The 13,565-nt window shown below is 32.9% G+C and overlaps 3 protein-coding genes across 4 annotated transcripts in view; 2 read left to right on the forward strand and 1 right to left on the reverse strand.

The window, feature by feature from the left end:
* Positions 1–2,185: 2,185 nt before the first annotated feature.
* On the forward strand, positions 2,186–3,660 carry LOC111454908 (peroxidase P7-like). The gene is made up of 3 exons (XM_023096377.1): positions 2,186–2,412; positions 2,487–2,678; positions 3,023–3,660. Exons 1-3 carry the CDS (start codon positions 2,209–2,211, stop codon positions 3,569–3,571), a joined length of 945 nt encoding a protein of 314 aa, XP_022952145.1. The 5' UTR covers positions 2,186–2,208; the 3' UTR covers positions 3,572–3,660.
* Positions 3,661–5,029: 1,369 nt separating this feature from the next.
* LOC111454893 (shaggy-related protein kinase zeta-like) lies at positions 5,030–9,759 on the forward strand. Of its 2 annotated transcripts, XR_002712516.1 has the most exons (13): positions 5,030–5,302; positions 6,486–6,578; positions 6,834–6,893; positions 6,983–7,255; positions 7,346–7,420; positions 7,549–7,605; positions 7,987–8,127; positions 8,217–8,267; positions 8,359–8,454; positions 8,633–8,716; positions 8,916–9,017; positions 9,161–9,385; positions 9,697–9,759. XR_002712516.1 is itself a non-coding variant. In XM_023096358.1 (12 exons), the coding sequence occupies exons 1-12, from the start codon at positions 5,288–5,290 to the stop codon at positions 9,272–9,274; spliced, it is 1,161 nt and encodes a 386-aa protein (XP_022952126.1). In that variant the 5' UTR covers positions 5,030–5,287; the 3' UTR covers positions 9,275–9,669. The 2 variants fall into 2 exon arrangements, 1 of the variants encoding a protein (XP_022952126.1); XM_023096358.1 differs by lacking the exon at positions 9,697–9,759 and having other exon boundaries at positions 9,161–9,669.
* A 1,999-nt stretch (positions 9,760–11,758) lies between these two features.
* Positions 11,759–13,565, reverse strand: part of LOC111454891 (aspartate aminotransferase, mitochondrial) — a 6,918-nt gene continuing 5,111 nt past the window's right edge. Inside the window, exons 9-10 of the mRNA XM_023096357.1 lie at positions 13,233–13,327; positions 11,759–12,137 (exon numbers count right to left, since the gene is read on the reverse strand). Of these exons, the coding sequence (XP_022952125.1) occupies positions 12,065–12,137; positions 13,233–13,327 (168 nt within the window). The 3' untranslated portion in view covers positions 11,759–12,064. The remainder of the gene's footprint in view (positions 12,138–13,232; positions 13,328–13,565) is intronic.

The raw sequence follows: 13,565 nt of genomic DNA on the forward strand, positions 1-13,565 counted from the left end.
AAAAAAAAAAAAAAAAAAAAAAAAAAAAAAAAAAAAAAAAAAAAAAAAAAATAGAGTGTGGGACCAAAAAAAATAGAAATAATTAAACGAGTTCAAAATTAACTTTAAAAATCACGTTAAATTAAAATAATTGATAAAAAATAATGTAAATAAATTGATTTTTTATAATCAGTCCAACAAATGAAATTAATAATTAAAATATTTTTAGAGAACCAAACATAGGATGCTATGATTAAAAACAAAATTCTCTTAAAAAAATATTTAAATTACAAGATAAACCAAATAACCCAATTTAAAAAAGAACTCAATAGTTATCCTCTAACTAATTCACAATAATTAGTGAAATTAGGTACGATTGTTTTAACAATCAATAATTGATTATCTTATTCATTACACAAAATTAATAAATTAATAAAAATTTAGTTACAGGTTAAATTATAAATTTAATCCTAACCAGTAAACTGACATTAATAAAATTCTAAAAAATATTTTTAATTTTATATCCAATAAATTTTTTACGGATTTAAATTATAAAAGCTTACGACAAAAATAAGAATAATAATCCAAATTGGCCTAATGTTTGAGATAAGGGCTGTTCATTTGTCCCTATATATTTCGTAAATGCCCCTTTTTTTGATACTTAATTTGTTGTTTTGCATGAAACAAGTCAGCACAAGTAACTAACCCCATTAAACCCACTCTCTCTCTCCACACAATTGTCCGGGGCTAATCATTCTCTAATCCTAAATAAATTTATTATTATTATTCTTAATTTGTACACGTGGATCCACATTAAACAATATCCTTTTGTGGTAGGTTTTTGAGAAAATGTGAATAGAATATTGGTAAATGCGAAAAAAAAAATTAAATTAAAAAAAAAGGAAAATAGCCTGTTTTATAATTACACCGAAATCGATAGACTAAAAATGATTTGACATAAATGGAGGGACTAACTAGCAAAGTTCGTTCAAGACAGCTGCTCCAATCATTTTAAACATTACCAAAAGTATTTTTGCCACTTGGGATTATATTAACTCTTCTTGTATTATAAAGAAAATATGTTAATTTCAAATATTAATGTCAAAATCATGCTAAGAAATAAAAAAGTGATATCTGGTTTTAAATTTTAATAAGTCGAACCAGTGATTCGAGACATTGACTCTTTTTCAATAGAAAGAAATAGTCAAACTAACCCAGTTGGGTGGTCGATCTCAAAGATCTTATCTATTGGTAAATTGGAGACGGACGACCAGAATCACAACTTTACCAGTATTGGAGGTTTACTAATCAATGAACCCCCGAAACCTACTTTCTTCTCTGCAAAATCAACCGAGCCTAACTGGTCACGACATGTTGTTGATATTGATTGAGTTGGATTTTTGTTGACTAAATTCATCCATAACCCTAGACTCCGCTAACCTTCCGAACCAATATGTTACGACAAACATCCAAATGTCACTTTCAGATTCTAAAGTCAGTGAGCAAGGAGGAGCACATAACAATACTAACCTCTACATAAATAAAGCCACTTAGGGTGCACCTAGTATAACGCCTCCGTGCAACAAAACATGCACCGATTTGACTTGGAGGTGTGATTTTTAGTGAGAGTGGGTCGCAAAGTGGCTTTGCCAATAAGAACCATAAATTTTTTGGTTTATCATATTCATGTATTTCAGCTGTGAAATGCAATCCGATTTTTGGGTATTTAACTAATTGATAGAATCCATTTAGACTCGGGCTAAATTTATATGCCCGAATAATAATATATATATTCAAAATAATTTATATTTTTGGAGTTGACGAAAAATATAGGTAGATTAGGGTTTCCTCATGCCAAACTTTGATTTTGTTAAAAATAAAAAAATAAAATATAAGTCAACATTCAAGCTGGTTCCCTTGGCTGATACTGATATTCTTGGCTTCCCCGTGATTGAAAGATTCTCTCTTGCCCTGCAGCTTGCCCGCACAACCAAACAATTCAGCTAAGTGGAGAACCGCGTTTTATTAGCAGCAGCAAACTTTGAATTTTATTCCCTCACAAACCCACGTCTTTCTCACATGCCTCACCATTTTTATTTCCTTTTTTTTTTTTTTTTTTTTTTTAAATTTAAATAAATAAATAATAATAATAAATCCAATATTTCTCGTCTATAAATAATTCGACTGCAAACCAAACCCTCACACTCCAACCTTCTTCTACTTCTTCTAATGGCATCCATTATTTCTCATCTTTTCATTGCTCTTTCCCTTTTCGCCTTCTCCGCCAATGCTCAGCTCTCGCCCAGCTTCTACGCCAAAACCTGTCCCCGACTCGAAGGAATCGTTCGTTCGGGTATGATCAAAGCCGTTAACAGAGAAAAACGTCTCGCAGCTTCAATCCTTCGCTTGTTCTTCCACGACTGCTTCGTAAATGTACGATACAAAAAAAACATCTTAATCATAACAAAATACTTCAAAATAGATTCTTAATCCATCTTTTAATGCAGGGTTGCGATGGTTCTATATTGCTCGATGATAGTTCAACATTTACAAGCGAAAAAAATGCATTTCCAAATAGAAACTCAGCTAGAGGATTTGAAGTGATTGACGATATTAAAACTCAGGTCGAAGCTGCTTGTAAAGCCACCGTTTCCTGTGCTGATATTCTTGCTCTCGCTACTCGCGATGGGGTCGCTTTGGTAATTTTGACCTTTTTTTTTTAATTTCTTTTAATTATTAGCTGTAATCTTACGTAAAACCCTTCTACGTAAGATCATGGTTTTTATTTTATTTTATTTTATTTTATTTATATAATTTATTATAGTAAGTTGTAAAAATATTTTAAAAAACATGTTAACCTTTTCCTTTGTCTATATACGTGGAATATTTTAATATTTTTTTTCCACGTAATTTAATTAATCGTATTATTTGAATTATTTAATTCGTTGTTGAATTTTTCCTGCATGATTATTTTATATGCAAAGATCATACATTTTTGTATATTATTCATTGTAAACTCACTATTAAATATTTTAATTTACAGCTCGGAGGGCCGAGTTGGGCTGTACCACTCGGACGAAAGGACTCGAGGACTGCAAGCGAGAGTGGAGCAAACAGCAACCTTCCAGGGCCAGGCTCCGACCTCTCGACGCTCATCTCGATGTTTGCTGCCCAAGGGCTCAATGCTCGTGACATGACAGCCCTCTCGGGTGGTCACACCATAGGCGTGGCTAAATGTCAATTCTTCCGAACTCGAATCTACAACGAGACCAATATCGATCCCGCCTTCGCCACCCAACGGCAAGCCAACTGTCCGTTCTCGGGCGGTGACACAAACTTAGCCCCTCTCGACTCGACCAACAATATGTTCGACAACAAGTATTTCGTAGACCTGACGAACAAGCGCGGGCTGTTTCATTCGGACCAAGTACTGTTCAACGGCGGCTCACAAGACGCGTTGGTTCGGACTTACAGTACGAGTCCCGCAACCTTTAGAGCGGATTTTGTTAGCGCCATGATCAAGATGGGGAATCTCGGTCCTCCAGCTGGAGCCGCCAGTGAGATTAGACTAAATTGCAGGGTGGTTAATTAATTAATCTTAATTAATTATTAATTAAGAACTAAAAACAATATACAAAATAAGAAAGATGCTTTTACTATAGGATGAAATTAGTTGTTTCCTCCTTTCAAAGGATTAATGCCCTTCAATGAAATTTAATTTTGCTTTATAGTCCTTGGTCCCTCTTTATTATTATTATTTTTTTAATTTAATAATCAATCAGAGAAATCCGATAAAATTGGAACAATACAGAGAATTTTAAAACTATGAGACTAACGAGGATACGTAACGAGCCAAAACAGACAATATATATCAGCGATGAGCTTGGGTCATTACAATAGTATCAGTGCTGGTCACTAAGCAATGTGCTAACGTGGACGCTGGGCTCTATGATATCTCACGTTAGTTAGAGAGGAAAATGAAGTATTTCTTGAAATTGAAAAACTATGAAATTAAAAATTTTTGAAGGCTAGCCTTTTCAAAATTTGCCTTTCGGCCCATAGTTTCTGCACAAATTCTTTTGGCGCCTTTTTAGGTTGCTGCGCGCGGGTGAATCTTTGACGACTTTAAATAAAGAACTTCTAGTCTGAATTAAACTCTTATAAATTGGTTTAAATTATATTTTAACTGTTGGACTCGTGCTTCGCTCTGTAATTTTATATAAAAAGTAATTTAAACTTTTCATTAATTCTTATAAAATATATATTTATCTATCTTTTATTTACACAAAGTCATTTAAATGTTACATTTCATAGTGAAAAAGGGGACACTAATGATTATGGTAAATAGTTAAGTAAAAAATGATAATGCTAAATTGTTTCAAATTTTAAATCTAAAATTAGCCAACGTAGGACTTTCATCATCCAACACCTCTCTTTAATTGTTTAAGGCATAGAGTCCTTTGTTCGAAATTTGAGGATTTACCAATCTATTGGCACGACTAAGTTTAGGGCATGGTTACGATACCATATTAGACGAACACGACTCTCCACAATGGTATGATATTGTCCTCTTTGAATATAAACTTTCATGGCTTTGCTTTGGGGTTTCCCAAAAGGCTTCGTACCAATGAAGAGAGTATTCCTTGATTATAAACTCACGATTGTTCCCTAAATTAGCCGAGGTGGGACTTTTATCATCAAACAAATCTTACCACTCCACGTTTATATATATATATTTTTATTTTTTTATTTTTTTAAGATATATTTTCTACTCTTGAACAAAAGTTTTTATAGTTTTATTTTTGAATTTTTGGAGATAATGTTATTTACTTATTAAATCATAATTATGTGTTAATCTATTTTGATAACAATAACAATAAGTGAAAAAGACTTTGCTTTTAAAAAGGTGAATCATTGGGGTCCACATCATGTGATGGTTGTGGAATCTGTCTCTTCGGGGGCAGGTCCACCTGAGTTAGCATGTGGCCTCATACACTGAACCACCGGCATTGACTCCGGACGTAGATAAGATTATAAGATACCAATTCCATAAAGCCATCTGACTGGACCATTCGTCACTCTCTCCCGCTTTCTCTCTCTCTTTTCACTGTAGTGGAAAGACGATGAACAGCCCGCGAAATTCTATGTAGAAATCGAAATGGCGATGGCTCAATCTTCTCTCACTCTCGCATTGTCTCCTGATTCTTAGTGCTCTGCTATTCACCGTCGGCTACCGGAGTTTCTGCGGCGACGGCCTTGGCTTTGGAATGATCCTCTGAATCTCTTCAGGCTACACTCTGATTCTGGAATGGACTTCGATAAGGTGATTTTTGCTTTCATTATTTTGTTTCGAGTTGTTTTTTCTATCTTGTTCGTTTTCGTGTCTGTTGTGGTTTGTCTCGCGACAGTTCATGAATCGTAAGCGATCTCGTGTTTTTTGTTCGCCTCTGAAGAATTCGTAAGCGATCTTGCTGGTTTTATAATGCTTATGGTTTCTGATCGGAGCATTTCGACTGATGATCTTGTGGTCTGTTTTCTGACTGAGTTTGCGATCGGAGAGATTTTGTTTCTTGAACTACTTTTATATCTATTCGAAACTGTATGCTATTGGTGCTGCATTCTTCCATTTCGGAACGTTTGGCCGAGATCACGATCCTGATTACGAGCTTAATCTTCTCCGCTTAGGTTCTTTTAGTTAAACTGCTAAAATTAAGAGTAAATAAATCGCTCATTTATCTTGTTTGCTCCTTTTGTTTCTCTTGATCTCGTCGAAGAACAGTAAATGTTCGTTGTCCAAAACCGCGTACAGATTTGCTTGCGTATTTTTTTCTTTCAAATTTTGTCTTCCTTAGTCACTGAAGGTGCTTCGTTCTCTTTCCGTTCCTCGAGTTTGTACTGTTATAATGAAATCTCAATCTAACACGACCTGCAGTTACTTAGTTAGGCTGCGTTCGATCATGAACTTGTTTGAGTACTGTTTCACTTGATTTTTGCGTTCAGGTACAGTTCGGTAGTTAATATTTCAACTATTTGAAGCTTTAACTTTTGGTTTCTTGTGTTCTAAACGCTTGCAGTTTGCTTGAGAATGTTGATGATACTTGATTCTCTATACTTTTCATTATTCTATTTTTGAAGACGTCGATTTATTTTTTTCATTTTGAACTTGCTTTTCTCTTTTCATAGCTTTCCTAACACATCCTAATATTGACAAACATTCCTAATACTAACATCGCGGATAGTTCCAAATCCTTGGCAACAAATCATTTCACTGAAAAATAGAGACCTGATACGAAATATGATCAGCGAAATAGTCAGTCTCTGATTAAAAAAATAAATATATATCGAGAGGCACTGTTGATGTCTTTTGGTTTTTATTAACGCCTTTCAACGGTTCCTAATATCCATTCAAGTTTTGAGGTGTTATTTTCCAAGTGTTCAAATGCTGGTCATCCTTATTGCTTAGGCACTTAACTCATCTTTTGTTGTTTATCGCTACGAAATTGCAGGAAATGTCATCGACTATTGTAGAAAGTAAGGATGCAGTAACTGGTCACATAATCTCCACTACTATTGGAGGGGAAAATGGCGAGCCAAAACAGGTTATAATTTAATTTTTTACTCAACTTACTGCTATTCACATACGGATCTATAGAGTGTTTCAATTTCGATTATTAGCTCCATTTTTATCAACTTAGGTATTATAATAAAATTTTGGTTGGTCATTTTTTGCTTCTTGTACGACGACCAAGACTTACACTTGGTGCCCAGACACACTTCTAGCATTTTATTGTTCTCCAATATTTTGAGTGGCTAAACTGTTTACTTTTGTTTCCTTGATTTTCACATTGCTTTAGACTATTAGCTACATGGCGGAACGTGTTGTTGGTTCCGGATCGTTTGGAATTGTTTTCCAGGTATATAAAAAAACTAATAAAACATCTAATGAAATTTCCTTTCCTTTCCTGTCCTTTCATTTGTTCTATTTTTTTATTACTTTTGTTAGGCTAAATGCTTGGAAACTGGGGAGACTGTTGCAATAAAGAAAGTCTTGCAGGACAGACGTTATAAGAATCGTGAGCTGCAGTTAATGCGCTTGATGGATCATCCAAATGTTGTTTCCTTGAAGCATTGTTTTTTTTCTACAACTAGTAAGGATGAACTTTTCTTAAATCTGGTCATGGAATACGTTCCCGAGACTATGTATCGGGTACTGAAGCACTACTGCAATATGAACCAGAGGATGCCACTCATCTATGTGAAACTTTATACTTATCAAGTATGAACTCACACTCCCATAGACTATTCAACATTTTTTCTTTGTCCTTTCCATTCTTCATTTTTTAATCTAAATTTATGTGTTTATTAGATCTTCAGGGGACTAGCTTATATACACACTGTTCCTGGAGTTTGTCACCGCGATGTAAAGCCTCATAATATTTTGGTATATAACCTATTCGTCTCTTATTATTTGTGAGCTAAAAAATAGTTTAGCACGTTTTCTAATAGATTAGCCCCTTACAATTTGCATGTTAGTTGAAGTTTCCTTCTAATGTAGAATAAACTTTGCAGGTTGATCCTCTCACGCATCAGGTCAAGCTTTGTGATTTTGGAAGCGCAAAAGTCCTGGTATAGCTTTCGCTATTTCTATCCTATATCTTTACATGTTGAACGAGGCTACTCTAAGTTTAATGGTCGTTGATGAAGACCCTACTGTTGAAAAAGAAATGATTTTATTTTGGTGAAGATGTAGGTTATCAAATTAGCCAAATGATTTCGTTTGTGAGCAAAAAATGAATATTTTCTCAAGGGTGCTTTTCGGTATGATTTCTGGATGCGTAGTTACTCAGAAAGTGGTCTGAAATTATGGCATCTGATTTCCAGATTTGCTTATTATGTTGAGCATTCAAGTAATAGTATTGACAATTGGTTCACGATTAATTTATTTCTCTTTATTTTATTTACCATTTTATGTCCACAATATCTTTATTATAATATTTTTGTCATCAGGTTAAAGGTGAAGCAAACATCGCTTACATATGCTCCCGTTACTATCGAGCTCCAGAGCTCATATTTGGTGCAACAGAGTACTCTACGTCCATCGACATATGGTCTGCTGGCTGTGTTCTTGCCGAGCTGCTTCTAGGCCAGGTTGATATCTTGTGGCAGTTTCTGATTATTACTATCTATGACAGAGAGGTTATGAAATTCATTCAATTTAATTTCTTATCTCCTTGTAGCCATTGTTTCCTGGGGAAAGTGCCGTAGATCAACTGGTTGAGATAATCAAGGTGAAGCCTAATTTCTGGTTCACTAAACATATTTCTCACGGCCATGAAGGTATGATTGTTGTAACTTAATTTTCCTTTTACCAACTTCCAGGTTCTTGGCACTCCAACTCGAGAAGAAATTCGATGCATGAATCCAAATTATACAGATTTTAGGTTTCCTCAGATCAAAGCCCATCCGTGGCACAAGGTATTTTATTAGCACGTGCATGTTCAAGGTTCTGTCAAACTATTCACGCGGTCCTATTTTGAATATATATCACTCGTCCATAAATTTTTGTCCAAATGGATCCATTTGTGATTGATTTGTCTCTCTCTGCAATTTTCTCTGCTCCTATAATTAATACATTTACGTAAATCCCATTTAGGTCTTTCACAAACGAATGCCACCCGAAGCTATTGACCTTGCTTCAAGGGTTCTTCAATATTCTCCCGGCCTCCGGTCCACTGCAGTGAGTTCAAACTTTTCATACTCTACTGTTGATATCTATAATCTAGTAATATATTATAATACCTATATCCAGAAACTTTACGAATCTTTGGACATGCAATGGGCTGAATTCTCCAATTTTCTACCATTTTGATCTGTACATTATTACATCATGTAATTTAGTTTGTTATTTCTGACCAACTTTAATTCACCATGGGCAGCTTGAAGCATGTGCGCATCCCTTCTTTCATGAACTTCGGGAGCCTAATGCCCGCCTCCCCAATGGTCGTCCGTTGCCCCCACTCTTCAATTTTAAACAGGAAGTATGTCTATAATTCGTTTACGTTTTTTTTTTCAGCAGTAGATTTAGCCTTTCCATCTAGCTGCATCTAAGATTAATATATATAATTCATTTCTCCTAGATATTTTCGTCGATTAATTTTCCATAATTAAATTTATTTTTCAGCTTTCCGGAGCATCACCTGAATTGATAAAGAGGCTCATACCAGAGCATGTCCGGCGGCAGACTGGACTAGCGTTACCTCATCAAGCAGGTACAAACATTAACTCGAGGCCATGAAAGGACTAAGTTCGTCTTTATCAAAAGTAGCTTGAGAGGTCTGCGTCTCTGAAAATCCAACCATTCTGGAAAATTATACATACGGGGCCATCCAGCGCCATCGCGGAAGTGGTAAAATATCAATTACTTTAACATTTGCTGATATGATAACATATAATATTTGGTACGTATGTACATTATTTTTACCGCACAAATTATAGATAGCTAGGAGTATATAAATGGTATTTGTATTGTATCACGCCTTGCTAGGTATCAGGGGATACAAAATCCCATTACGAGCTCAAGTAGCTTATTATAGATTGTAATACACGTAGCTAATAATCGCCGTGTCTTAAAATTATGCCCTTTGTTTGTATTTATTTTAGTATGGAAGCTTATAATCATATATAAGTGTGTATCATTTTTAAGCTTTTTGACTGTAGATTTGTTGCCGGAGGGGGGGAAAAGAGGAAAAAGAAATGGCATTGTTTTACTTTGCAGGCAGAGAAGAAAAGCAATCAAATGACTGTGGGGATCTCCCGATGAGCCAATAATATGCCAAGAAAGTTGACGGCCTTGACATTTGCGTTAGTAATTTGCCACTTCCATTCTATTCTTCAAGGTTCGTCATCATCCCATCTATCTCACTAACGAAAATTTGCAGTAGGTTAGTTCGGTTAAGCAAGGAGTGGATTTAGATTTTGGATTTTTAAATTTTTTTGTTTTTCATTTGGCCCTTTTTCACCAAAAATTTGGGTTTAAAAATACGTCTCCAGTCTAGTATCCTCTTCTCTTCTCAAGGCATGGAATTTTTCAAAATCTTTGAGATTTTATATATCCCAAAATTTAAAATATCTAGATTTGTTGGATTGCCATTTTGATTTAGATTTTGATTTTTAGTTTTAGGTTTTCACTTTTAAAATAAATCTTTAATATCCTGTCCAATTTTATGAATTTTTTATTTTGAAAATTGCAAAGTTGAGATTAGATTTGTTGGATTGGCATTTTGATTTTGAATTCGATTTCTAGTTTTAGGTTTTCACTTTTAAAATAAACATTAATAGCCTACCAATTTTATGAATTTTTTATTTTGAAAATGGTTTTAAATCTGCAAAGTTGAGATTAGATTTGTTGGATTGCCATTTTGATTTTGATTTCGATTTCTAGTTTTAGGTTGTCAGTTTTAAAATAAAACATTAATAGCCTGCCAATTTTATGAATTTTTTTTATTTTGAAAATGGTTTTAAAATTGCAAAGTTGAGATTGAGATGCAAAATATTCAAAAAAAAATATATATATATATATATATATATATATATATATTTTTGCATTCAATTTTACTTTTTTACTCCTCGCATCCTCGCACGTTCTTTCCATTTTCGGTCTGATGCATCTTTTATTTCTCCTACCTTTTTCTCACTCCTATATTTTCTCTCTCCAAAGTTTTCGCACTCCAATATAAAAAATAATAAAATAAATTTTACTTTTAAATAATTAAGATCGTTGAGAAAACATATTTTGATCTACATTTTTAATAAAGGAAGCACTTGTTTATCTCTTATTAACGGAAAACTGAGGATTTTGCGTTCTTTAAAAAATAATCTTTTAAAGTAAGACTAATTTTTGCCAGTATTATTATTTGTTTTTATAAAGAGGAAAAAGAGAGAAAATGCTAGGTTATATCTCAAAAAAGAAGATTAAGGGTATGGTTTGAGTGATTTTGAAATCGTTTAAATCACGTCATTTTAAAAATTACTTTAAAATATGCATTTCATATTTAAAATCCATTTTGATTATATAAAATATGTATTTAGATAATAAAATCAAACATTAAGATTCTATTTAGATCGACCTTCCAAGTGCATAAGGTTTTTAAACACATGTTAAGAACTTAGAAAATTAATCCAACAGAAATTAAATTTATTTTGAATGATTAAAGCAGGTTTTGATGTGATATTAAATAAGTTTTTAAACACTTATATACTCAATCCAGACAAACATTAAACTAAACTTTTAAGCACTTGGAAAATCAATCCAACGACTATAGAGTAATAGAGGAAGAACTTTTAGAGAGTAAACGTTAGAGGAAAAAGAAGATTTAAAGAAATATTTAGAAACGTGAATTTAGAAAGAGAAAAGTAGGTTAGATGCGTGGAAATGCATTAAAAGAGATGACTCATTGATAAATCTTCCTAGAAGTAATCATCAAATACATTTGGTTTTAAATTTTAAAAAATAGAAAATCTTTACACAAACGAAAAAAGAAACATTAGGAATCGAGAAATCATCAAATACATTTGGTTTTAAATTTTAAAAAATAGAAAATCTTAACACAAACGAAAAAAGAAACATTAGGAATCGAGACCCCTAATGGCATCCGACGATCTTCAGTTCGAATTCATATGAACTAAAAATAGAACAATATTTAACATGAAAAGGCCATCAGAAATTGAAAAATGAAAAGCGTGACAGATGATGGAAACTGAACTCGAAGACCCTAATATGTCTACGAAACCCTCCATAAAGTCATATAAGAAAAGCAAATGGATCAATTATTTAATTATTTAGCAGGCAATGGAAAATTAAGGTATATTCTGACCAATTTGACTATCCAAACTGACATTATCATACTCAAAAACTTGGAAATCCAAAATTAACATGAATTACGAGGACAAAAATCAATGTTTAATCTGTGTGGCTGCCCTCCCTTCCCCAGATAGAAAAGGAAGATGGAAGGATTGTAGTACCTTCTTATTCACCAAGCAGAGACTCCCCTGTAGTGTCGTAGCGAACAAAATTTGTGAGTCGCAATCAAGCAGATTTTGTCACCTCATGAATGGCGTTTGCCAGATATGATACGTTCCCGCTTGTAACACCTGCCATACTGTTTAGACACTAATTTCGTGAGCAAACAGACCACTTGTGCCCCCATTTTAATACATCGTTTTTAGTTCTCCGTTTTTGAAACTTAGACGGGTTTTCTCATTTATTTATTCTGATTTCCATTTTTAAGATAAAAGAACATTTGAAATCATATCTTTAAGTTTCTAAAATTTGAGCATTTTGCTGCGATTTTGAAAACATAAATTAGAAGGTAGATAATAAAATAAAGATATTTTAGTAGTGTTTGTTAAATAATGAGGAGCCCAAAACATAAACTAACGCCGCCCCATTTTTCCTGTTTAAAAGTTCTTTAAACCTATTTTCAGAAGTAGCTGTCGGTAGACTTAATAGAAGTCAAACTCGACGGCCGTGGGTTTAGTTCTATTTTTTTTCACGAAAAAAAAAATGAAGAAACGAATAAACATTATATTCAAACACATGAAACTAAAAATGAAAGACATAATCAAACCAACTCACTTTATTTTTTGGTTCTCTATTTTTTGAAAATTAAGACCGTAAATACCACTTCCACTTTCACTTTAACAAAAAAAGCTAAAAACTAAAAACTAAGCTTAAGTTAGATAACCATTAGATTTTTTATTTTTGAAAATTGTGTTTGTTCTCACAAATTGTTAAATGCAGTTTTCATCTTCTTTCTAAGTAAACGTTTGAATTCTTAACTAAATTTTAAAAACAAAAACACATTTCTAAAAACTACTTTTTTTTTTTTTTTTAATGTTCAAAATTTACCTTGAATTATGAAAAAAAACCAATATATGATTGCCGCATTTATAAGCTTAATTCTCAAAAATCAAAAACTCAAATGGTTATCAAACAAAGTCCAACATTTTTCAAATACTAAACCAAAATTTGAAAACTAAAAAAACTAATTAGCAAAATTGAAAATTGACTTGGATTTGATTTTACCAAAGAAATTATGAAGAAGCAAAACGTTACAAACCAAGACAAAATAATAATAATAATAATATTAATTAATTAATTAAAATAAAAAAATTTAAAATTTAAAATTTAAAAAAATTTAAAAAAAAAACGATTATCAATCCAATGCATGTGTCTAATTCATTTATAAAATTACCTTATGCGGCCATTTCGAGTCATGTAAATGTGATATTCATTTGTCAAACGGTCGACCTGTTCGGGAGTCAATCCACTGTAACAGAACATGCCAATCTGTTACAATGGAACACCAAAAAACCAATAAAGATTAGCAAATAGATAAAAATATAATAAGAAAAATACTTAAAGACTGCATCTTCCACCACACCCATCCTTCTTGCGACTAATCACCGAATCACAAATTCTTCTTTCAGTTTTCTTTAAATATTTACAAGTTATTATACTGTGAGGTTGGAGTTGACTGCAAAAAAAAAAAAAAAAAAAAAAAAAAAAAAAAAAAAAAAAAAAAAAA

This window comes from Cucurbita moschata, unplaced genomic scaffold (assembly GCF_002738365.1).
Source record: "Cucurbita moschata cultivar Rifu unplaced genomic scaffold, Cmos_1.0 Cmo_Scf00017, whole genome shotgun sequence".
Taxonomy (NCBI): domain Eukaryota; kingdom Viridiplantae; phylum Streptophyta; class Magnoliopsida; order Cucurbitales; family Cucurbitaceae; genus Cucurbita; species Cucurbita moschata.